Source organism: Staurois parvus, unplaced genomic scaffold, assembly GCF_062004578.1.
Source record: "Staurois parvus isolate SC_StPar_1 unplaced genomic scaffold, SC_StPar_1.0 ptg000011l, whole genome shotgun sequence".
In the NCBI taxonomy this organism is placed as follows: Eukaryota; Metazoa; Chordata; class Amphibia; order Anura; family Ranidae; genus Staurois; species Staurois parvus.
The window spans coordinates 28,458,340-28,485,219 of record NW_028317807.1 but is presented as its reverse complement, the minus strand read 5'-3'; the positions used below and the strand labels follow the sequence as shown (position 1 = coordinate 28,485,219).

The 26,880-nt window shown below is 40.7% G+C and overlaps 1 protein-coding gene across 21 annotated transcripts in view; it reads right to left on the bottom strand.

Annotated features, from left to right (window-relative positions):
- Positions 1-15,680: 15,680 nt before the first annotated feature.
- Positions 15,681-26,880, bottom strand: part of MAP2 (microtubule associated protein 2) — a 297,262-nt gene continuing 286,062 nt past the window's right edge. For all 21 annotated transcript variants that reach the window (XM_089671950.1, XM_089671989.1, XM_089671981.1 and 18 more), the window contains 2 exons: positions 26,738-26,850; positions 15,681-21,122 (listed from right to left, as the gene is read on the bottom strand). In XM_089671950.1, the coding sequence (XP_089528076.1) occupies positions 20,907-21,122; positions 26,738-26,850 (329 nt within the window). In that variant the 3' untranslated portion in view covers positions 15,681-20,906. The remainder of the gene's footprint in view (positions 21,123-26,737; positions 26,851-26,880) is intronic.

Genomic DNA, 26,880 nt, shown 5'->3' with positions numbered 1-26,880 from the left:
TGAAGAGGTGGGTTTTCAGGGAGCGCCTGAAGGTGAGGAGGGAAGGTGACAGTCTGATGGATTGGGGTAGTGAGTTCCAGAGGATGGGGGAGGACCTGGAGAAGTCTTGCAGTCGTGCGTGGGAGGAGGAGACCAGGGAGCAAGATAGAAGGAGGTCCTGTGAAGAGCAAAGGGTACGGGTAGGGTGGTACTTGGGAATCAGGTCGGTGAGGTAGTTAGGGGCAGTGTTGTGAATGGCTTTATAGGTCAGAGTGAGCAGTTTGAATTTAATGCGTTGGGCAATGGGGAGCCAGTGGAGGGAGAGGCAGAGGGGGGTGGCAGAGGTGGAGCGGCTGGTGAGGTGGATGAGTCTGGCAGCTGAGTTCAGGATGGTCTGAAGCGGGGAGAGTTTGCACTGGGGTAGGCCGATGAGGAGGGAGTTGCAGTAGTCCAGGCGTGAGATAATCAGGGAGTGAACGAGTAGTTTAGTGGTGTCTGGGGTAAGGAAGGAGCGTATTTTGGCGATGTTGCGAAGGTGGAGCCTGCATGTATTTGTGAGTGATTTGACATGAGGTTGGAAGGAAAGGTTTGAGTCCAGAATGACGCCAAGGACCTTGGCTTGCTGGGCGGGATTGATGGTGGTGTTGTTGGTAGTGATGGAAAGGATGGGGGGGGGGGCACGGGAAGGGGGAAAGACGAGAAGCTCGGTTTTGGAGAGGTTGAGTTTGAGGAAATGGAGCGACATCCAGTCAGAGATGTCGTTTAGGAGGTGAGTGATGCGGGCGGAGAATGTGGGGGTGAGGTGAGGGGTGGATAGGTAGATTTGAGTATCATCAGCATAGAGGTGGTAGTTGAAGCCGTGGGAGTGTATGAGTTTGCCAAGGGAGGAGGTGTAGATGGAGAAGAGAAGGGGTCCAAGGACAGAGCCCTGGGGGACCCCAACAGAGAGGGGGAGGGAAGAGGAGGTGGCGCCGTTGTAGGAAACGCTGAAGGAGCGTTGGGATAGATAGGACGAGAACCAAGAGAGAGCGGAGTCTCTGATGCCAAGGGAGAGTAGTTTATTAAGGAGGAGGGGGTGGTCGACTGTGTCAAAAGCCGCAGAGAGGTCTAGGAGGAGGAGGACAGAGTAGTCGCCTTTGGCTTTGGCGGTTAGTAGATCGTTGGTGATTTTGAGGAGGGCAGTTTCGGTGGAGTGTAGGGGACGGAAGCCGGACTGTAGTGGGTCAAGGAGGTTGTTGTCAGTTAGGTGGGCGCTTAGGCGATCGTAGACCAAGCGCTCAAGGAGCTTGGACATGAGTGGCAGCAGGGAAATTGGTCTGAGGTTGTTGAGGTCAGTGGGGTCCAGGGAGGGCTTTTTGAGTATGGGGGTGATGTGCGCATGTTTTAGGGGGGAGGGGAAGACGCCAGTAGCGAGGGAGAGATTGAAGATGTGGGTAAGGGAGCGGATGAGGGAAGAGGGGGGTGACCGGAGGAGTTGAGAGGGGATAGGGTCCAGGGGGCAGGTAGTGAGGCGGGCTTCTGAGAAGACTCTGGTGACTTCCTCAGTGGTAGTAGGGCTGAAGGAGTGCAGTGATGGGGGGGTTACGGTAGGCAGGGCCTTGGGTGTGGTGGGGGGCAGTGCCGTTGCAAGGTCAGAGGAGGGGAGAGATGAGAGGGTGATGGAAGGGGGGAGGCTAGATGGGGAGGTAGACTGCAAGTTGACTATGTCCTTGCGGATTGCGTCAATCTTGCTATGGAGATGAGTGGCAATCTCGTGGGCGGTAAGTGAGGTACTGAGTGGAGGAGGGGGGGGAGAGAGCAGGGAGTTGAAGGTGGAGAAGAGTCGGCGAGGGCAGTTTGAGAGGGTGTTGATCAGGTCAACGAAGTAGGCCTGCTTGGCGGCGTGGAGGGAGGAGGTGTAGGTGAGAAAGGAAGATTTGTAGAGGGAGAATGCATGAGGGGACCTGGTTTTGCGCCATAGTCTCTCCAGCGCACGACTGCGACGTTTGAGGCATTTAGTGTGGTCGTTCTGCCATGGTTGGAGCGGTCTGGGTTTGATGTTGCGTGTGGTTAGGGGTGCCAGAGAGTCTAGGGTGGCTGATAGTGAGTCGTTGTACGCGGTGGTGGCTAGGTCAGGACATGACAGTGGAAGGATGCTGTCGTGCAAGCGGTCGGCAGCCGAGTGGAGGGGGGCCGGGTGCAGGTTGCGGAGGTTGCGGCTGGTGATGGTTTGGCGCACTGGGGGGGGGGAGTTAGGGGAAGGGGAGATGGAGAACGTGAGGAGGTGGTGGTCGGAGAGAGGGAAGGGGGTGTTAGTGAAGTGGTTAAGGGTACAGAGGTGGGAGAAGACGAGGTCCAGGGTGTTCCCATTGATGTGGGTGGAGGATTGAGTGTGTTGTGTGAGCGCGAAGGAGGTGGTTAGGTGGAGGAGTTGAGAGGTAGCTGGGGTGTGGTCGTTGATGGGGATGTTGAAGTCCCCGAGGATGATGGTCGGTAGCTCAGAGGAGAGGAAGAAGGGAAGCCAGGCGGCGAAGTCATCCAGGAAGCGGGCTATGGATCCGGGGGGCCTGTAGATCACTGCGATCCTTAAGGGGGTGGGTGAGAAGAGCCGGATGCAGTGAGTCTCGAAGGAGGAGAAGGTTAGGGAGGGGGGGTTAGGGAGGACCTGGAAGGTGCTCAGCGGTGATAGGAGCAGGCCGACACCACCACCTTTGTGACCGCCCAGTCTTGGTGAATGGGACCAGATGAGACCTCCATGAGAGAGTGCCGCAGGGGAGGTAGAGTCGGTGGCCTGTACCCAGGTTTCGGTGATGGCTAGGAGGTTGAGGGAGCGGGAGATAAAGAGGTCATGGATGGCAGTTAGTTTGTTGCAAACCGAGCGGGCGTTCAGAAGTGCAACCGAGAGAGGGGGGATGGATGTGGGGAGGAGGTGCACAGGTATGAGGTTGAGGGGGTTGCGGCGGCTGGCGGGAGCAGGGGGGTCCCTGGAGGGGGGGAGAGGTATTCTGCTACATGTTTTTGGTAAAAAAATCCCAATAAGTGTATATTGATTGCTTTGTGTGAAAGTTATAGCGTCTACAAACTATGGTATAGATACTGCAATTTACACAGCTTTTACTTTCTGACTGCCCATCATTTCATATTTCTTGAGGTGCTAATATACCAGGATAGTACAAACACCCCCAAATGACCCCTTTTCGGAAAGTAGACACTGTAAGCTATCTGCTGAGAGGCATATTGAGTCCATGGAAGATTTATTTTTTTCCACAAGTTTCTGGAAATAGACAAAAACATTTATTTTTTATTTTTCTCAAAGTTGTCATTTAAATGATATATTTCTCACACAAGCCATGGGTATATGTGGAATTACACCCCAAAATACATTCTGCTACTTCTACTGAGTATGGGGATGCCACATGTGTGAGACTTTTTGGGAGCCTAGCCACATACAGGAGCCTGAAATCCAATGACCATTTTGAAAGCCTGAAGGTGTGTAACTTCCTCATTTCTCTTCCTCACTACCTCTTACAGTTTTGGAGGCCCTGAAATGCCAGGATAGCACCAAACTCCCCCAAATGACCCCTTTTTGGAAAGTAGACACCCCAAGGAATTTAAAGAGAGGCATGGTGAATATTTTGCAGATCTTATTTTTTCTCACAAGGTTTTGAATTTGTTGTTTTTTTTTTAATCCAAAAATAATTTTATTGGAAGAATTAAGGCAGATCAATATGAACACAAATAAAGTTTACAGTCCAAACACAGACACAATATGCAGCATCTCGTTTCGCAGACTGGCTAAGGGTTTGAATAGTAGTAGAAGGCATAATAAGGTATAACTTTATATCCAAAAGTGTGTAGCACGCCAACAGATAGAAAAGGTGCAATAGGTAAATCATTATATGTATATTAATTATCGCCTATCTACTTGTATGCCCTTATGTTGAAGGAATGTGAAATGCCGGGAAAACATATGCCATGTTGATAATTGTGTTATCAGTAGTGTGTCCATTTCGGAAGAATGTGATCTACGTGAATCTAGTCACACCTGTATGAGAGATTACATGTTATGCAGTATTTTGTTGGGGGTATATGATTGATGGACTCATACAAAAGGTGTGAGGGAAAGAAGAATCAGAGAGATGAAAGAATGAAAAGATAGAGAAGGCAATACAAAGTGAGGTAGTAGGAGAGAACATAAAAAGGGAGGGGGAAAGGGAAGGTTGGGTAAGGATTAGATGAGATGTTAGAAGGGACAGCCATAAATACAATAAATCACTTTGTTCTATACGGGCCAGAAAGATAGCTATTTAGCTTAGGAGTCAATATGTGCGAGATCATCTGTTGGGTTAAGATGTGGATCAAAAACCTGAAAGGTAGGTTATGTTGTGGAGACCCAATCCATCTAAGTATGCATCAAATGCGTCACAGATGGATAGGGTGTCATATATGACACAACATTGTATTCAGTTATTTAGTCAGGGGGTGTAGGCTGTTCATGCATTAGTAGGTGATAGGTGGTAGTGGTTTTGAAATGACTCCAACAAGCCCGTGTCTTCCTGAATCTCCCGGGATGGTCTTTTGCTACAGAAATCAGTTCCTCCATTTCCTCAATGTTGTTGATCCTAGCAAACTATTCTCGAATAGTGGGAACATGTGTTTTGCAACGTTTACCATGTGCATGGCAAGTGATTTACGGTACGTCTGAAATGGAAGTGTGGAGTGGTGGAGCAAGAATTGTGCGGGTGAGAGATCTAGGGATATGTGGTTACTTGCATGATTATGGGTTGAATTTTTTCCCAGAAAGATTGCAGCAGGCAGTCCCACCAGATATGCAATAGTGTACCCGTTGCCTAGTGGCATCTCCAGCACAAATCCGAAATGTTAGGGTCAAATTTGTGAGTCACAAGGTTTTGAAATATAAAAAAAGAAAAAAATGTTTTTTTGTTTTTTTCTTCATTTTTCAAAAACTTGTGGCAACAAGCAAGATCTGCAAAATACTCACCATGCTTCTGATCAAATTCCTTGGGGTGTCTACTTTCCAAAAAGGGGTCACTTGGGGAGGGGGTTGGTGCTATCCTGGCATTTCAGGGCCTCCGAAACTGTGATAGGTAGTCAGGAAGTTTAATTAGGAAATAAAGCTGTTTAAAAGCCTGAAGGTGCTTATTGGATTTTGGGGTCTTTTACTTAGCTAGACTGCCAAAACGTCTCTCACATGTGGTACCCCCATACTCGGAAGAAGTAGCACAATGTATTTAGGGGAGTAATTCCACATATACTTATGGCATGTGTGAGCAATAAATCATTTAAGTGACAATTTTGTTTAAACAAAATTTTTTTATCATTTTCCAAAACTTTGTGGTAAAAAAATAAATTCTTCTATTGATTCAATATCCTCTTATCCAAATAGTTTGGGGTGTCTACTTTCCAAAAAGGGGTAGTTTTGGTGGCATTTTATGCCCAGCATTAGAAGTTTATGCTGCACATCACTCATTCTTCTAACCACCTGAAGATCAAGCCTTTTCTGACACTTTTTGTTCACATGAAAAAAATCTGTATTTTTTGCTAGAAAATTAATTTAAACCCCAAACATTATATATTGTTTTAAAGCAAACAAACTAGTGAATATAATGGTGGGTACTGCAATTTTTTATGTTACATGGTACTCGTGCAGTTTTTCAAGCGCAATTTTTTTTTAAAAATACAATTTTTACTTTTAATTCACAAAAACACAATATATTGGCCAATTATTTGGTAAAATATAAAAGATGATAGCATGCCGAGTAAATAGATACCAAACATGACATGCTTTAAAACTGCGCATGCCCCGTGCCTCGTGCAATGGCGACAAACTGCATACGTTTTTAATATCCAGGCAATGTTTAAAAGCCTTTACAAGCTACCATTTTAGATTTCCAGAGGAGGTCTACTTTTAGAATTACTGCCCATAATCTGACATTCACGGCGATACCTCACATGCATGGTGTAATCGCTGTTTACATACCGCCACAGGGGCAAAGCTCGAGAATACAGGTATGCGCGCACGGGGGGGGGGCGAGGGTGCTTTTTTATTTTTTAAGTTATTTTGATTTTTTTAATTATTTTTACACTGTCCCTTTAATTTGTTTTTTGCACTTTTAATGCTATCACAGGTAATGCAAATATCCCCTATAACTTCAATGGGCATTGTCATATATTATTTGAGAAATCTGTGGTTTATCAGACTCTAGATATCTCCTCTGCCCTTATATTATCTAATCAAACCAAGATCGGTGTGATCAGATGCTTTCCCAATTTACAAATGGCGCTGTTTATATCCTGCGAAACCGAAGTGATGAAATGCTTGTAGCATCCGATTTCTTAGACTATAGAGATGATTGGCACCATTCCAGTCTCCAATCAGCTCTATGGTCAGCTGGCAGAAACACCGGCTGCATTCTCAGGTTCCCCCAATGGCACGGGACTGCCCGAGAAGGCCGTGGAAGGCAGCGGGTGAGGGGGCATCATCTCCCGCTGCTTGCAAATGCAATCCTGCAGCTAATTAACCACTAGGATTGCTTTTACATGAAAGCCGATCGCCAGATGAAAAAAACAATACCAAGATGATGCCTGCAGCTGCGGGGGGCTCCATGTGACTATCTTTTCCCTCCTAAATCTGAAACGTACAAGTATAGCCTGTTGCCCTCTCACAGGTCTTATACATCTTGACCCCATATCTGGCACGCTTGCTGGGGACTAATTGTTTTAATGCAAGGTGGCCAGAAAAATGAATGAGGGACTCATCAACGCAAATGTTTTGCTGGAGAGTATAGACATCTGCAAATTTTTAGTTAAGATGATTTACGAGGGGCTGCATTTTGTGGAGCCAATCAAATTCAGGGTCACCTTGAGGACAACAGAGTGTATTGTCGTTGAAATGCTTAAAACACATTATACTCTCATATGTATGCCTGGCCATGGCAGCAGAGAACACGGGCATATGATGAATCGGGTCTGTGGACCAAAGAACCGCAATTCATTTTTTTTACTAATGCCCATGTTGAGGGTTAGACCCAAAAAAATGTAAATTCAGAAACCGTAATGGGTTTCCATGTGAATGGTCTGGCAAGGTTTGAATTTGGGTTGGCAGAGATAAATTGTTGTGCATATAAATTGCTTTGATCCACAATCAATGCATACAGATCCTCCGTGAAAAATAGCTCGGGCAGCACAGTGGCTAAATGGTTAGCACTTCCGCCTGGCAGTACTAGGGTTGTTGGTTCGAATCCCAGCCACGGCACCCCCTGCCTGGAGTTTGCATGTTCTCCCTGGGCCTGCATGGGTTTCCTCTGGGTACTCCGGTTTCCTCCCACACTCCAAAGCATGCTGGTAGGTTAATTGGATCTTGTATAAATTGGCCCTTGTATATGAATGTGAGTTAGGGACCTTAGAGTGTACACCCCTTGAGTGTTATGGACTGATGTGAATGTACAATATATATGTAAAGCGCTGCGTAAATTGACGGCGCTATATAAGTACCTGAAATAAATAATAAAAAAATCAAGGGGAGTAGTTACATTTGCTGTTTACGCCTAAATTCCTGGTTGGGCAGTGAATGGGGGAAGTACGGGTGCTGCAAAATTTTTGGGTTACCAATCGGGATTTGCAAGCACATGCGGAAGGATACTAGGGTCTCTACGGGCTTGTGTGCGAATTCTTGGTGGTTGCGGGACAATACTTGTGCTCGCCACCGCACCAGCTTGTACTGCACTTATGGGACTCGCCACGTCACCAAGTGATACTGCAGTGCTGGTATATGAAAGACCAGGATGTACTATGCCGCTTGTGCTCGGCAGTTCACTAAAAGGTAGTGTGGCACTAGTACTGGCACTCTGCTGCATATGAGAGTCATCAAAATTTAATGGCAAGTGCTAACAGAGATCAGGCCTGATTCTGCAAACACTGCGGTTTTGTGTGTAATGTATCAAGTGACAGTGACCTACTGACACTGCACTTGCTGTTGGAGAAGGGGGGAGGGGTAAGGGTAGGGGCTAAATGCAGGTGCTGGCAGGTGCCAGGGCTGATCCCGCTAACGCTGTGTTTTTGGAGACACTATACTAATGTGAACGCTGGTATAGTGCTGATCTGATCAAAGATATTGATCCGTTCAGACACTATACTAGCAATGGAGGTTTATTGTGTATGAGTGTGTTTCTGGCAATCAAGGGGTTAAATATGATTACTAGTGTACTGACAGATAATCTGACGCTATCTGGGAGGGGCATGAAAACCATGGGAGTGCAAATCACGTATATATACATGATTTTGCCGCCCTGTAGCAGTATATCTGCTATACGATGGTCAGGAAGTGGTCAGGAAGCAGTTTGTGATACGGCGCTGCGTTACTTTAACTGACAATTGCGTGGTCATGCAACACTCCACCCAAATGAAATTTAAGTATTTTTTTACCCACAAATTGAGCTTTCTTTTGATGGTATTTGATTGCCTATGCTATAAAAAAAAAAGGGCCGACAATTTTGAGAAAAAAAATCAGTATATTGTACTTTTTGCTATAAAACATGTCCAGTAAAAAAATTTAAAAATCAAATTTCATCATAAATTTAGGCCAAAATGTATTCTGCGACATCTTTGCTAAAAAAAAATCCCAATACTTGTAAATTAATTGGTTTACATGAAAGTTATATAGCTTACAAATGGCGGTATATATACAGTTTTTTGTTTTTAATACTAATAATGGCGGCGATCAGCGGCTTATGCCAGCAATCAGCGACTTATTGCTGCAATCAGGGACTGCAGCGGACAGATAGCCTAGCTTGGGGCTATTATAGTTTCTGTGTCCCCTGCTGAATTTAGCACTGGAATCACCAGCTGTCTGATTTTTTTTTCCGTACTGCTTCATTCATTCATTAACGGCTGATATTAGATGTAGATATTAACCACTTGTCTACCGGACACTTTTACCCCATTTATGCCCAGGCCAATTTTAAGCTTTCAGTGCTGTCGCTTTTTTAATGACAATTACGCGGTCATGCAACACTGTATCTATATGACATTTTTATAATTTTTTTCACACAAATAGAGCTTTCTTTTGGTGGTATTTAATTGCCATTGTGTTTTCTATTTTTTGCACTATAAATGAAAAAAGAGCAAAAAAGTTTAAAAATTAAGGTTTTCTTTGTTTTTATTATAAAATTTTACAAACAGGTACATATTCTCCTTCACTGATGTGTGTTGATGAGGCTGCACTGATAGGCAGCACTGATGGGCCGGCACTGATAGGCAGCACTGATGGGCACTGGTGGGAATTGATGAGAAGGCACTGATGATGCTGCACTGATATGCAGCACTGATGGGCACTGATAGGCGGCAATGATAGGTGACACTGATGGGCACTGACTGACGGCACTGACAGGAGGCATTGATGGTCGGCACTGCTGGGCACTGATAGGTGATACTGCTGTGCAGCACTAATGGGTGGTACTGCTGGGCACTGATAGGTGGCACTGATGGGTACTTTTGGGGCGGCACTGATTATCAGTGCAGATGTCCTCTGTGACACTTGCCGGTCATCTGTAGTACTTTCCTCACACTATCAGCGTGAGGAAAGTGCTGCCAATAACCGGCAGCTGTATTTAATTTGTGATCAGCTGTGTCATTGGACATTGTCAACTGATCACATGGTAAAAGGCCGCTGTGATTGGCATTTTACCTTGTCACGTGAATAGCTGTCTCCATAGGACACAGCAATCACAGACAGCACTGTGTGCACGCCACTGGGGGCATGCAGGGGACACATTCTGGGAGGACGTCATATGACACCCTCCCAGAACTGGACAACCACACTGTAGCCGCCATTCAGCTATAGCCCAGTTGTCAAGTGGTTAAAGAGGTCTGTTCTCGTCTGAAAATTGTATTCCTTTTGGATAATCAAATTTACTGTATAACAGGCTGGAGAAAGATAATTATCCCTAAAGACACAGCTGCATTTTATTTTAGGCAGGTGGGCAAAGTCAGAGGGTGGGGTCAGTGGCGGTGTTGGGGGCCCAAACAGGTAGACCGTATGGGGTCCCATGATTTCTAACAGCAGCCCTGATCATGTGTAATGTTACAAGAGCTGCATGCTGGGCTGCAAGTACTCCATGTTTACAACCAACCAATGGGGTTCCATGTGCACTCGCTGACCCATTCCAGACAAATCAGGGCACCAAGGGTAAAGGATCCTCCGCGGGATAACCTTTGGAACCTGCCAATGCACAAATATACCCTGGGAGACTCCCAGCCTGGCCTAACTAGCACCCTCCAAGTAGTTCATTCCATACCTGCTTCAAGCCCTATGGTAATAAACCCCAAAATTTATTTTACCAGTTGTTTGATATATTTACCTACTTTAGTTATTCCAGCATTGATGGCACATCCCTTAAGGAGTAACTCCACTTGCACGAAAAAATATTGCAAATCATATTTTAATTTTATGTTAATAAAAATTAATGTTCTATTTCAATCTGCATCTCTGTAATTTTCTGTAAAATTCATGGCAATATAGCAACCTGGAAGAATTCTGTACACTGCTGGTGTACACAGCACCTCCAAAAATGTAATTTCCTGCTTGTGTGATTGGCTAATTGATTTTCCCAGAAGTCTGCATAAGATAAAGTCAGATTTTAGGCATCCTTTTCAACAGGAATTTCATTTTGGTGAGATAAGGTTTAAATCTAAATGAATGCAATACAGACCTTCTTCCATTTTAATAGTTGTTCAGCTTTAGAAGAAATTGTCTTTATTTATACATTTTTTTAACCTTCTGTTATTTTGAAGCAGCACATAATTTATACACTTGCCTTCCACACTATAGCTACAAGGCAGCATGGCTGCGCAAAATCATGTACAGTATATATACGTGATTTGCATTTCCGGGTAGGGGGCGTGCACATGACAATATTGCCGATACCCATGCCAATATTGGCTGCTGGGATGTCAATCACTGGGTCCCGGGCAGCGATTCCTGTCCGGGACTCAGTGATCATCAGCAGGGCTGAGATCTGTGTGTAAACAACACAGATCTCTCTCCTGTCAGCATGGACATGCTGCTTTGTGTCTCTCTGCACAATAGAGAGAAACAAAGCAGCATGTCTCCCAAGCACACAATGCAAAACACATATGGTTAACCCTTTGATCGCCCCAGATGTTAACCCCTTCCTGCCAAGTGTTATTAGTACAGTGTCAGTCCTTTTTATTAGCACTAATCACTGTATTGGTGTCACTGTGGATGTAATTGGCAGTTAGTCAGTTCCCGCCCAGTGTCAGAATGCCCGCTGCAGTCCTGATTGCCGCCATTACTAGTATAAAAAAAAATAAGTTCCAGTATACAGTATATATCACCATTTGTAGACACTATAGCTGTCATGTAAACCAATTAACATACACTTATTTTGATGATTTTTTTAGCAAAGACATGTAGCAGAATACATTTTGGCCTAAATTTATGAAGAAATTTGATTTTTAAAATTTTTTTATTGGATATGTTTTATAGCAAAAAGTCAAAAATGTTTTTTTTTTTTTTTTTTTTTTTAATTGTTGGCCTTTTTTTGTGTAAAAAGCAAAAAATAAAATATGCACAGGTGATCAAATACCACCGAAAGAAAGCTGTATTTATGGTAAAAAAAAATGACATACATTTAATTTATGTACAGTGTTGCATGACCGCGCAATTGTCAGTTAAATTAATGCAGTGCCGTATCGCAAAAAATGGCCTGGTCAGGAAGGGGGGTAAATCCCCTGGAGAGCAAGTGGATAATATAATTCTAACATTTTAAATCACATCCTTATGTTCATGTAACTTTTTAAAGCCGTTATTGTGATACAGTCAGGTTTGGGTAGAGGGGCAGGGAGGAGAATTAGTCCTTAGGACCGGCTACTAAATAGGCCAGGTTGGACATCTGTTGTTGCAAGAAAATTTCCTTGCAAGCTGAAAACTATCTTGCAAAGTGAACAGCTTTTTTACTTTCAGTAAATCAACTCTAACTTCTCTGAAACTCATGTCTGTATGTAAAACAAAACAGAACTTCACTCACTTCATCAACATTGACTATTTTGAATCCTTCTAGCAGTAGTAAATCATAGGCCAAGAGTCTTCAGGAGGGGAGGAGGAGTTTTCTAAATTAAGCAAACCCTCCTGCTTGCACGTCTGAGCTAAGAGCAGATGGATTCCAAAAAGTAAATACTATATGAATTGTCTGCCCTTACTCAAAATGACCATGGCCAGAAATGCTAGGAGGTGTTTTTCAAAGTGATTTCTCAGCAAAATAAAGCATGGAGACAAAAATGGATGGGTGAGTTTGCTTCGAATATTAAAAATTAAGTACATAATATTTTTGGTTTATGGTGCTCAGATGCAGTGTAGTTCCACCTGAATGGAATCTGAACTTGTAATTCAGAACTTGTAATTTATTATTTGGAATTTGGAACTCAAAACTTAGGATCTGGAACTTGGAATTCAAAATGTGGAATTCGGAACTTGGAATACACAATTCTGAGTTTGGAACTCTAAACTAAATATGTATATTTCAGAACTTAGAATTTTAAATTTGTAAGGCAGAACTTGAAATTTGGAACTTGGAATTCAGAACTCAAAACTCAGTACTCTTAATTTAGGATTCGGAACTGGGGACTCAGAATTTGGAACCAGAATTTGGAATTCGGGACTCAAAATATGGAATTTAAAACTCAGAAATTTTAATTTTGAACTCAGAATTGTAACTTGGAGTTAAGAAACTAGAATTTAGAATTCAGAAAAATGGAATTTGGAACTCAGAATTTGGAATTCAGAATTCTGAATTTGGAACTCACATTTTAGAACTTGGAATTTGAAAACTGAACCTTAGAACTTGGAATTTAGATTTTAGAACTTGGAATTTTGAACTCAGAATTCAAAACTTTGTTTGCAAGTCAGAATTTGGAATTCAGAATACAGAATTTGGAATTTGAGTTTGAAACTTGGAATTCATAACACAGAGCTTGGAATTCTTAACTCAAAATTTGTAATTTTGCATTCAGAACTTGGGAGTTTGTAATTTGGAAAGTGGGAACTTGTAATTTGGAATTCAGAACTTAGAATTTGGAATTTGTGAGCTTGTAATTTGGAAGTCAGAATTTGGAATTAGGAACATGGAATTCAGATGTTAAAACTCAAAATTTTTAAATCAGAACTTGGAATTTTGAACTTGGAATCTGGAACTTGTGAATTTTGGACTTGGAACTTGGGAATTTTGGACTCAGAACTTGGAATTTGGAATTCAGAATTTAGAACTCAGAAGTCAGAATTTGGAACTTATAACTTGGAATTTGGAACCTGGAATTTGGAACTTGTAATTTAGAATTCGTAACTTGGAATTTGAAATTTGGACCTCAGAACTTAGAATTCAGAATTTAGAATTCGGAAATAAGAACTTGGAATTTCTGAAACTCAGAATTTGAAATTTGGTACTTGGAACAAGGAATCTGGAACTGGAAATTTGGAATTTAGAACTCAGAATTTGTCATTTGGAACTGGGAATTTAGAAATCAGAACTGGGAATTTGGGAATTAGAAATCCAGACCTCAGAAACTTTTATTCAAAACTTGAAATTTGTAATTTAGAATCTGCAAATCTCATAAACCCATATTTATTCAAAATAGTAAATAGAAAACATACTCATTTTTAAACTGAGAAAATGTACCATAAAAATAAGGTAATTTTAAAATTGATAATGGCAGCACATCTCAAAATAGTTGGGACAGGGCAACAAAAAGCTGGTAAAGTAAGTGGTACTATCAAGGAACAATTTCAAAATAATGTTCCTCAATGTGTGCAAGGGACAAGGCCAAAAAGCAATATTGGATGCCCATGATCTTCGGACCTTAAGAAAGCACTGCAATAAAAACAGGCATGGTTCCCTGATGGATATCATTGCATGGGATCAGGAATATTTTCAAGTCACTGTCTGTGAACACAGTTATGGGTAATTTTTATTTAAGGATTGGCATTTTTAGAGTAGGGCTTAATACCTATATAGGGCTTAATATATATATATTCTATAGGGAACCATCATGGTAAGTGAAAGGATTTGTGGGTCTGTTTATTTTTCCATTCCCTCCTGCTTTTTTCCCCTCCCTACCAAACTTTTTGGGGTGAATATATGAAATTGTTCCTGCTTGCTAACTGCACTGGAACTAATGAAATAGCGGGATTTTGTAAGTACACTATACAATGATAATAAACCATTGTTGTAAGGTTATAATATGGAAACACATTAATGTGTAAATATTGGAAATATAATGTATATACTGCAGAAATAAATACCTGATTGACTCCTGATGAAGTTGTTCCAAAGTTCAGTGAAATGTGTAGAGATCTGAGACGCAAGGACCATCCCATTTTGTATAACAATTGTATATCACTACTCCTCCTTTAATATGGATATAGTTGTTTTTTGGAGAAACTTTGCTTGGTATTTAAAAAAAATTGTATTTTATTTATAAAATATAATATGGTGTGGTATGTTAATGTTTGTTCTCACACCTTTTAATTCAGTTATAAATAAAAAAATTAAAAACATGTTTTCCATAGAGCTGCTGCAATTAGTTGATTTTTTCTTGATATTGAACTCGTATTACATGCACAGCAGACCTCAAACTAGAAAAGGAATGGTCGGCACTTGGTACTAAGTACTCGATTGCTTTTCACAGCATTGTTGGCAGGGTTGCTGAATCATTCCTTTCAACCGAAACACATATGAATTACACAAGTTCTGAGGATGATAAAGGTGCAATCAGTGCCTTACCTGCATATGGTGTAGTTATTTACAGAGCCTGCGTAATTCATATACTGTATTTATGCCCTGTGATAAAGGGATGATGTGGTAGCCCTATCACTGTAACACTGTGAACAAGATTACAATGGGCTAGAGTACACAGACAACATTTTTCTACTGCTTCTTCACTGTCCAGGCATATGCTAGAGTTAACCCTGGACTAGGCTATATTTCTTAGTTGCAAGGAGGTCCAATGCCTGACTATATTGACTTAGGGCCTGTTAACATCTGTGGGTTGTAAAACGCGATATCGTGTTTTTAGTGTATTTTTGATGCATTGCTTTAAAATACAATGCAACTCATAATACAGTTTGCAGGCTTTCTGAATACATTTTCCTCCCTGGTCACCTGGAAAAAATGGACATGTGACTCAAAAAACACACTTTAAAAACTTGTGGTGTGTTTCTGATATGTTTTTGGTGAGCTCCCATAGATTTTAATGGAAGGTGCGTGGGTGCATTTTTCAAACAGGGCATTGAGGATGCAGAAGCAGGACTCTTCAAAAGCACAGCATACTGCAAAGCAAAACTGATGGAACAATATTATAACTATAATATTATAAAGCTTTTGACAAGATTGGCACTCACAGCACTCTGATTTGAATTTTTTTGTTTTTATGTCTTACATGCTACATGTTGTGCAATTATGAGATTTCAACCAGTATGATATAAAAGACACAATTAATGCTTCTAGTTATTAATTTATTCATTAGATTTTTTTTTAAAATGCTACTAGTATAAGTACCTGATTTGGACTTGGTATTCGCCTCTTCCCAACCCTCATACAACAGCATTGAGACTGTTAGAGGGAAGGGGGGCAAGATAAAGTACACAGATGACCTCATCAACATTGGTGTGAATAAAGAAGAGGAATACAGACCATGACAAGCTGTTTATTTTGCAAAACAATCACTATACAGCAACAAATACAATTGCAAATTGGATTGAAAAACATGAACTAACTACCACCAGCCATTCAATAAACACCTCCCTATTACAGGCTTTAAAGGTCTCAGGGAAATGCACAAGTTTCGCAAATCACACCCCTCACAGCTCAGCACAGAAGTAATGCTCCGGTTTTTCTTTTCCATTGCTAAAGTTGAACACTTTTATCTTGACTGTTCACTTTAAGAATGCAAATTGCCTTGAAAATGTTTAAACTAATTCTACAAAGTTATTACATGTGAAAATTAAATAAAAATAAAGGCTTTGCTTGCATTTTATTTTGCAGACATATCATCCCTCAACTTTCATTCAGACTTTGAATGTCCACACATATCTGAGGGCCTGTTGTGATTACCGTAAATTATATCTGGTTGCTTGTTTTGGGTTTCTCAGTTTTTATTATCATCATTGTTTAGTGCAAGCCCTTTCCTGAAAAGTTTGATTGATTTGATTGATTTTGTATTATTGTTTCAGTCTACCTTTTATGGTTTTCTGTTGTAGCATAAGATCTGTACTATTTGATAATTTTATACAATACCAAATGTAATAAATCCAGCATTTCACCAGGAACCTAAGCAACAAGGCTTTCAGGTAAATAGAAAAAAGTGCTAAGTATTAATGCCCAGTTCCAGACTGGGACACAGAGTTATCCTGGCATTTAAAGCATTCTGGGTATATGTTTCTGCATGGCCAAAGTTACACTTTTTAAGTCCACTGATACAAGTGTACAATATTACCCTGGGTCAAAGTAGGTCACTTGACAGATACTAAAAGTGTCAGATTTTTAATCCTGGACTATGGGAAGCCCACTATGATATATTTATTGACTACACCCACTTTTTCAAAAAATATAAAGACATTTTCTCCATACAAAATATTATTACTTATGTGTTTGCTTGATCAAGACTGGAGAATGATGGATAACCTAGGTCCTGCTGGTCATTATCAAATACTGTAATGGGGTTTTGCTAAAGCACAGTAGCTACAAAGGCTTTGGAATTTTGTAAAACTAGGGGACTGTCAGATAAATAGCTGTTCAGTTCTTTTATATTTCAAATGACTAAGTGTGGTCATGTATAGGTAACAAATCCTGGTCTCAATGTAAAAATGTCTGAAAAAACTATATGTGTTGCTTATTTCAACTCTAATCTTTAAATGCAAGTTTCAAACAGAAATGTGATCTGTTTGCAGTAGGAAGTATTGGAATTTTGCATGTTAAAGGCTCTTTAATATGAAGCCCATCCAAACCAAAATAAATTAACATTCATCTATAGGTTTCACCTCTCTTTTACTATTTCAGTCACTTTTCAGGCAATCAGCTTTTTAATTTTTTTTTTATGACCTTCTTTTTCAAGTAAAATCTCTTTTTTCTATGTTAGAGTAGAGAATCAGAGAGAGTGGCCAGAATAAACAGTTTTTTCATGTCCTCCCACGTGCCTGGCAAGCTACTATTTGAACTGCATTTCCTGACAGTTATGTGAAAACCAGTTCACCATGTGGGAGAAGACAGAATGGTTTTCCAATGATAGGCATGGCAGAGGCAGACATTCAGCATTAACATTTCTTATTGCCTGCCCACTCCCTATGTCCTATTGTGGAAGTGCAGAGTGACAATGCAGCAGTGATTTCACTGCAGTAGAAATAGTGTTATCAACCCAAAAAAATTATGTCAGGGTTCTAGAGTTGAAAAGACACAATGCAAAATTAAATGCGCTTCAGTAATGATTTGCACTGACTGCAACAAATATGTCATTTTGACTGGGTTCACACTAATACGGTGCGGAATTCACAGTTTTTAATGTGCGATTCTAGTGTGGACCCAAAAAAGGGTCCTGCACCTTTTTGGTGCGCATGCGGTTGCGATTTGAGCCATATATAATGCATGGCTCAAATTGCACTGCACAGAATTCGCATGTGTGATTTGCACAGAAATGCGGTGCGGTTCATGTGCGAATTATATACGATGTACCGCACCGCATTAGTGTGAACCTTGCTTGAACAAAAAGTTCTGCTTTAAGAAAAGTGATATTTTAACATACACTGTACAAGCTGTACCATATTCAGATGGTGTGTGAAACATCAGCTATTTGAGTGTAGAGAAGCACATGTAATGGTCACTTAGAAATTAATTACTGTACCGTGAAGGAAAACACCTGCAAGATATCAAGAAAAGCTGGCTGCATGCAGGATAATTATAAGACTGGGGCAGTCAGCATGAGTTCCTTTTAATCTGAATGCATGGGGAACATATTGATCTAAAATTTCTGTCATGTACCAAACCTTTTGAAATTGTTCATAATTTATAAAATGCTTACATAGCACATCATTTTAAATGCTACATCATTTTTTACATTTAAAGACTATACAGAACACCTCCACAAACACAACACGCCTCTGAAGAAAGTTCTGCTCTACAAGATTGCCTAGCCAAGTAGCTCTGATGACTTCCTTAGATCAGTGTATTTGATAAAGTGTTGACTGCAGCCAACTAGATACATGCCACAACTAATATGTGATCCCTATTCGTCACACAAAGATATACATTTTAGGAGCAATCAGTTTGTTCGTGTTTATTATTAATAAAATGATAACAATTGCTGATGTTTTTTATCTTGCACTGATAATAGAACAGATTAGTACAGAAGCATGTAGCTCACAAATATTAACTTAGGAAATGCAACGTGTCTTATTTAGGTTATGGAAACTGTTACATGCCTTGTTAAACATCCTAAAATAGGTTTTTTTTTTTTATGCTAAATATGCAACTTGTTCTCAAGCAGTTTTTTTTGTAATTTGATGCAGGCAAGCCATCTCTAGACCACCCAAGGACTGCAGCTGACTCAGGTCACTGAGCGCTAGTACAACTACTACAGAGATATACACAATTTCTAAGGTAGCCCAGCAGGTGCTCGTCTATAAAAAAATATGGAACAAGTAAAATATCCATGTGGCCATCCTAAAAGAGATAGGAACAATAAAGACCCAATTTGTCTGTCTTGACATAAGGCTTAGAGCACAGTGTAAATTTAGAAAGGGGTAATATACATGTTACTGCATTACTGCGTATTCAAATGTCTGCTTTCTCTGCTAAAAATACACTAATATCATCACAAAGTACCATGTACTTACCTACTTCATCTGTAAACAATACTACTAAATGCATAACTCTGGCTTTGAAGTTTCAATAGGACTTAATTAGAATCTATAGGAGACATCCTATCTTTAAAAAGTATTATAATTATGAATATACAGCCTAAGTAGAACTGGACCTGCTTACACAGCAAGCAATTCTGAATTTACACAACACTATTGCAAGACTGGCTGCTAGGCAAACTGATACCTACCAACACTCCATATACTTTAAATAATACGGGTGGTAGATATGGATTATCAGTTTAAAATACATGTCAGCTTCTATCAAAATGGATAATTAAATAGTAGCCTATTAGTGTTGTATAGTAAAATTCATAAAAAAAGTCATATTCTTTGGGAATAAATGATGATATGACATACGTGAATTTAGAATTATCACTTCTACAGTTCTCATAACCCCTTATTAAAGCCTCAGTGATGAGAGGGGTTACATTCTGACTGGTCACCAGCTATTACATAGAATACAACTAATAGGCTGCACTGAAAAATTGTGTCAAATCTAAAGACCTCACAATCCAAAATCAATACTTCAGATGTACTTTTGTTCAACTTTAGCAAGCGGAAAATCAAAATCAGGCAGTTCTTTCCTACTGAGTCTTTGTAAGTAAAAAAGAAAACAGGAACCTTCATGATTAAAAACCAATGCATACGGCAGCCCTTTCGAAATGAGGAGCAAGAGAAAAGCAAAATCATTGACAAAACAGCTCTCATTTTGGAGCATTCCAGCGAAAAAGGAAATCTAAGACAGCCAATGCTTCTTAAGAGCCCAATGAGGGCAACATCATGCTTAAGAGCTTTTCTGCATTTTTTTTTCTTTATTGTCTTAAATATATGTTGTTGTTTTCTTCATTTTTTTTCTTGCTTTGTGTATTTTTTACATAGGAAAAAAGAGAAGCTTTCCTAACATTAAATTATGCCTACCTAAAACTGCTTTACCAAATGGTGCAACAGACACAGATACTGTGAGTAAGAAATGGAATCTTCAAGTATATGAAAAGGGTTTTTGGGGATATGCATGAAAACATGGCCACAGAGAAATATATATACATCTAGATTAATAATACTGTATCAAACAGGTGGAAAAAAAGGTGTTGGAAATGTCTGCCTATGCACAAAGCTAAAATTTTCTGTTCATGGCCTCAGCTGCTCGAAAAGTCTGCAATGTGCCATGTTACAAAGCAAAGCAGACATTCTAGTAGCTAACAGACCATCAAATATACAGATACTAGTCAAAAAACAAGTGCTTTATTTACTGCTCCCTTACAACAGTATTCCCCATAACTTCCTTGAAAAATCTTCCTCAAATTGGCTGCTTCCTCTGCCATTGCAATGGCATGACCAACTGTTTGCTAAGAAGATTTGCTTTTAACGTCAAAAGTAGTGTATGTTTGTCTTCTTCTCTTAAACACACCTTGCTTGGTCTCTGACACAGCACAAAGCTTCAATGGGTTTGTTAGCCTATGGGGACTGGGAATCTGATGGAACAAAGAGCTTAACCACTGTTTGAACTGAACAAGAAGATGAGCAGCCGCTCTGACTGGACATGGCTCTTACGCAAACTTTGTTTGGGTGGCTGGCAGGCACATGTTGAAATTACACCGAGTATTTCAGGGCTCCATGCAAGACTAGTTAAGAGCAGTGATAACAACTTGGGTGATGCTTTGGGAATATTATAATATGTGACATTTGGTCTTCTAATTCCAGTGTACAGTGATGAAGCATGACCAGACCTACCTGTCTACAGTTATCCTAAGATCATCACTTGTTGTCTGTAACATAATGGGTACATCTGGTATCTTCACGCAGAAAATCATGTATACAATGAAAGAACCTACAAGTGTATAGGTTTGGCATGAAGTGATATTTGCTTCTTTCGTGTTGAAGGATAAATAATGAATGTGACACCTGCTTTGAGCCCAAATCCTGCCAAGAGCTCATGCGTAAATATTTTTGTTATTAATATTACTTAATATTAACTTCATACACTGCTAAAAGTAGGACACATTCATAATCCCTGTTTGGCCAGGGCTGCAGTGACGTCTTCTGCTAGAGTAGCAAGCTGTGGGGATTCTAGCAGATTGATGCTTCCAGAGGATGACACATTGCTGAGACGCCGTGGAGAAGCCACACTGGACCTTCCTGGAGATTCTGTAATAATCTCGGCGCCATGATCTACACGGGCCTTTGCCTGTTCACGGAAATGCAGTTTCTGGCTGTCTATCTACAGAAAGAAAATAGAAGAGCAATACAAAATGATTTAGTGTTATCTGCACACTTCATAAAGCATGTAGGTCAGCAATGTGAGTTGGAAAATTCTTTTCTATAAACTAGTGTTCAAAATTATCTTCTGCTTACATAGTTCTGGCAATGATTCAGGGCTGCTATCCAGGAACAACTGGGACAGTGACTTACTGATTAATGAAAAAGGAGTCTCTGAACATCATGCAGTTGTAAATGCCAATATTCTGCCTATGATGCTTTAAAGAAAAATTCCAGACAAAAAAAAAAATCGTAAAAATGACATGTTTCTAGCATTTTTTTCTCTGCTTTTTGTTTTTTGAAACATCACACATAGCCCAATTTAGGTGAGTTCCAGACAAAAGATAACCCACCTACACCATGTACAATGCAATTATACCCAGCACTAAAACCTGCCCCCTACCTCCAGCCAATCAGTAATTAGAATCTTAAAGCCTACATTTAGCTAAAAATAAAACAGAAGGATCAGCACAAGGAATATAATTTACAGTTAGTATGACGTGTCCCTTGTGTTGATTCTTCTTCTTTCAGTAGAAATCTTCCTCCTACCCTTTCCACACTCCATCATGATCTTCGAGTGCAGCAGAGGCCAATACAACTAAAGGGCTGTCAGGAGCCCTAATCAGTAGAGCTTGACTATGCCAGATCTTTCAGTTATAGAAGCCATACTACAGCTTCTATGAATAACACAGGATCTCTAAATGGGGGAATGGGTTGATGATTGATAGCTCCACCCCCTCCATTCAGGAATCCTGTGTCATTCATAGAGGCTGTAGTACAGCTTCTAGGAATAGAAGATCTGGCAGGAAAGGGCATAGTGAAGTTCTCTTGATGAGAGGAGCTCCTGACAGCCCCTTAGCTGTGTTAACCCCCGCTGAACCTGAAGAGCATGATGGTAGGGGGACCCGAAGGAGATTTCTACTGAAAGAGAAGAATCAACACAAGAGACACATCATACTAACTGTAAGTTATGTCCCTTGTGTTGTGTAGATTTTTCTGTTTTTATTTTTAGCTAAACTTAAGCATTAATACAGAACTAAAGCCACCGATTTTAACTGTTTCCAACACAGTTACATTCAAGACATGCCATGAATAACAATTGTCACAGTTACAGTGCCTTGAAAAAGTATTCGTACCCCTGGAAATTTCCCACATTTTGTCATGTTATAACCAAAAATGTAATTGTATTTTATTAGGATTATATGTGATAGACCAATACAAAGTGGCACATAATTGTGACGTGGAAGGAAAATGATAAATGGAATTTCAAAACTTTTTACAAATAAATATCTGAAAAGTGTGGCATGCATTTGTATTCACCCACCTTTGCTCTACCTCTAACTAAAATCTAGTGGAACCAATTGCCTTCAGAAGTCACCTAATTAGTAAATAGAGTCAACCTGTGTGTAATTTAATCTCAATATAAATACAGCTGTTCTGTGAAGCCCCCAGAGGTTTGTTAAAGAACATTAGAGAACAAACAGCATCATTAAGGCCAAGGAACACACCAGACAGGTCAGGAATAAAGTTGTGGAGAAGTTTAAAGCAGCGTTAGTTTAAAGAAAAAAAATCCAAAGCTTTGAACATCTCATGGAGCACTGTTCAATCCATCATCCAATAATGGAAGGAGTATGGCACAACTGCAAACCTACCAAGACATGGTTGTCCACCTAAACTCCAGTACTAGCCTACTAAGATAACCTATATTTGCATCATCATTGCATATAACACATGCTAAGGGATTTAATTAACTGTTAACCTACATCACTTCTCTGAGACCACTAAGGGAGCATGTTTTTTCCACTCAGGTCACAAAGTGAAAGTTCAGTCAAAATCTAACTAAGGCTAAACCTACTCCTGCCCCATTCTAAGCTTTTTCTATCTAACCCTGTAAAGCAGAGGTCTCCTAACTTTCTAAACAAAGGGCCAGTTTCCTGTCCTTCAGACTTTAGGAAGGCCAGTGGGGGTAGAAAAGATTCTGACATCAGTGGGAAAAAATAATGCCCTATTGTTTGGTGCCAGTGAGAGGAATTGTGCCCCATTGCTGGTGTAATTGGAAGGCGTTGTGCCTCCTTCATATGTGTAAGTGGGGGGAATTATACCTGATTGTTGGTACCAGTGGATGAAATAGTGTCCCAAGGGCCAGATAAAGGCAAGCAAAGGGCAGCATCTGGTCCCCAGTCTGTAGTTTGGAGACCACTGCTGGAAAGAAAGGATATATACTTACCTACTTTGAAGCTTCTCTGGTCTGGTCACATGATCTTTCCAGCGTCAGCTTTTGTGCAGAGGACAGATAGCCAACAATGGCTGCAAATACAGTGAGGAACACAAGTATTTGAACACCCTGCGATTTTGCAAGTTCTCCCACTTAGAAATCATGGAGGGGTCTGAAATTCACATTGTAGGTGCATTCCCACTCTGAGAGACAGAATTTTAAAAAAAAAAATCAAAATTTATTTGTCTTGCACTGATGAACATAAGTATTTGAACACCTAAGAAACAGCAAGAATTCTGGCTCTCAAAGACCTGTTACTGTGCCTTTAAAAAGTCCACCTCTACTCCACTCATTAATCTAACTTAGTAGCACCTGTCTGAGCTCTTTAAAGACACCTGTCCACCCCACAGTCAGTCAGACACCAACTACTACCATGGCCAAGACCAAAGAACTGTCAAAAGACACCAGAGACAAAATTGTGGACCTCCACAAGGCTGGAAAGGGCTATGGGGCAATTGCCAAGCAGCTTGGTGAAAATAGATCAACTGTTGGAGCAATTGTTAGAAAATGGAAGCAGCTAAAGACGACTGTCAGTCTCCCTCGGACTGGGGCTCCATGCAAGATCTCACCTCGTGGGGTATCACTGATGATAAGAAAGGTGAGGAATCAGCCCAGAACTACAAGGGAGGAGCTGGTCAATGACATGAAGAGAGCTGGGACCACAGTTTCAAAGGTCACTGTCGGTAGAACACTACGCCGTCATGGTTTCAAATCATGCATTGCACAGAAGGTTCCCCTGCTCAAGTCATCACATGTCCAGGCCTGTCTGAAGTTTGCCAATGACCATCTGGATGATCCAGAGGAGGCATGGCAAAAAGTCATGTGGTCAGATGAGACCAAAGTAGAATTTTGTGGTGTAAACTTCACTCGTCATGTTTGGAGGAAAAAGAAGGATGAGTTGCATCCCAAGAACACCATCCCTACTGTGAAGCATGGGGGTGGTAACATCATGCTTTGGGGGTGCTTTTCTGCAAAGGGGACAGGATGACTGCACTGTATTAAGGAGAGGATGAATGGGGCCATTTATTGTGAGATTTTGAGCAACAACCTCCTTCCCTCAGTCAGAGCATTGAAGATGGGTCGTGGCTGGGTCTTCCAACATGACAACGACCCAAAGCACACAGCCAGGATAACCAAGGAGTGGCTCCGTAAGAAGCATATCAAGGTTCTGGAGTGGCCTAGCCAGTCTCCAGACCTAAATCCAATAGAACATCTTTGGAGGGAGCTGAAACTCTGTGTTGCTCAGCGACAGCCCCGAAACCTGACAGATCTAGAGGAGATCTGTGTGGAGGAGTGGGCCAAAATCCCTGTTGCAGTGTGTGCAAACCTGGTCAAGAACTACAGGAAACGTTTGAGCTCTGTAATTGCAAACAAAGGCTTCTGTACCAAATATTAACACTGATTTTCTCAGGTGTTCAAATACTTATGTTCAGCAGTGCAAGACAAATAAATTCTTTAAAAATCATACAATGTGATTTCCTGATTTTTTTTTTTAAATTCTGTCTCTCAGAGTGGGAATGCAATGTGAATTTCAGACCCCTCCATGATTTCTAAGTGGGAGAACTTGCAAAATCGCAGGATGTTCAAATACTTTTGTTCCTCACTGTACCTGGGAGATGACTTCACCCATAGGCTTACTATGGGGCATGCCCCTCCTCTACATTGAAGCCGCCACTGACAGCTAATCATGGAACCAGACAGGAGCAGCTTCAGAATAAGAAAGTGTACAGATCTTTTCTTTACAGGGTTGGATAGACTAGGCTTATAATGGGGGTGGGAGTAGGTTTAGCCTTAGTTAGATGTTGACTGAACTTCCACTTTCTTATTTTTTGTTTTATTTATTTGTGCTACTTTGTTGAAAATAGGCAATATTATTGACAAATGACAGCTACAATTGGAAGCATTAAATTAGTAAGGTACATAATGAATGCTGCAGCTCACACTGCATAGGTTACACCTATCCATAAGTATAAAGAATTATCTACTAGTGGTGCACCGAAATGAAAATTCTGGTACCGAAACGGAAAATTTAGGATGCACTCGGCTGAAAACCAAAACCGAAACCAAAATGGATGGTTTTAAAAATTAATTTATATTTTTTGGAAAAATTTTTTTTTTATAATTAAAAAAACAATATATACCCCAATTTAAAAAAAAAAAAAAATTAAAGATCATGTTACGGCAAGTAAATAGATACCCAACATGTCATACTTTAAAATTGCGCATGCTCCTGGAATGGCGTCAAACTACGGTACTTAAAAATCTCCATGGGTGACGCTTTAAAAATTTCTACAGGTTACCAGTGTAAAGTTATAGAGGAGGTCTAGTGCTAGAATTATTGCTCTTGCTCTGACGGTCGTGGCAATACCTCACATGTGTAGTTTGAACACCATTTACATATGTGGGCGTGAGCTATGTGTGCGTTCACCACTACATGCAAGCACGGGGGGACTGTGGTACTTTAAATTTTTCTTCTCAATTTATTTAATTTTTTTTTTTTTTACACTGTCCCTTTAAAAAAAAATGTAATCAGTTTTATTCCTATCACAAGGAATGCATGCATCCCCTGTGATAGAAGTAGTTAGTGACAGGTCTTTATGGAGAGATATGGGGTCAATAAGACCCCACATCTCTTCTCTACAATGTAATGCATTGGATTAAAAAAATCATTGATCTAGTGCTTTATGAAAAAAAAAAAATGGCCTTGATTACAAGGCGCCAGAACCAGAAGTGACATTGCTCCGGTCCTCCAAGGGCATAGAGATGAGAGGAGGCGATCTTTCCTTCACTTATCTCTATACCCAGCATCGGGATCGTTTGGTGGTTTCTCAGGTAAGGCTGAGAACCACCAAGCAGCGGCGGGTGGTGGCAGCAGTGGCGGCGAGGGGGCGTAGTTATTTTTGGCACCATCGGTGCTTATTTTCATGTCAGCTAACGAGCGATTGGGGTGTTTTCGACCGAAACGTTTCGGCCACCAAAATTTTGGTGCACCCCTATTTATCTACGCCACTATCCTTGAGCTTACATATTAAATGCAACAACAACTCCAGGTCTATCATTTGTGTACTCTAGTTATCCAAAGTTTTCTACTTGTCAACATAACAGGATAGTTCTGTAATGCTTCTATGCATGTGAAATGCCCTACCATACTTGAGCTGTACCATAGGTTTGTCAGTTTATGTTTCTTCTTCTTAGACTTTGAGCTTCAACTCCTTTCCATCGGGATTGCTTTATTTTGTTGTTGTATATTGTGATTTACACAACATATTATACTAAAATGCTAATATATTCAGTTCTTTTACCTTTATGTTGCCCCCTCCAGGAATATGATGGGCATTATCTAGAGAACCAATCTTTGCCTGGGCCTTCTCCTTGAAGTCTAGTTTAACACTTTCAATCTTCACATTTCCACCACCTGCAAAGAGCACAATCATTAGACTAAGTG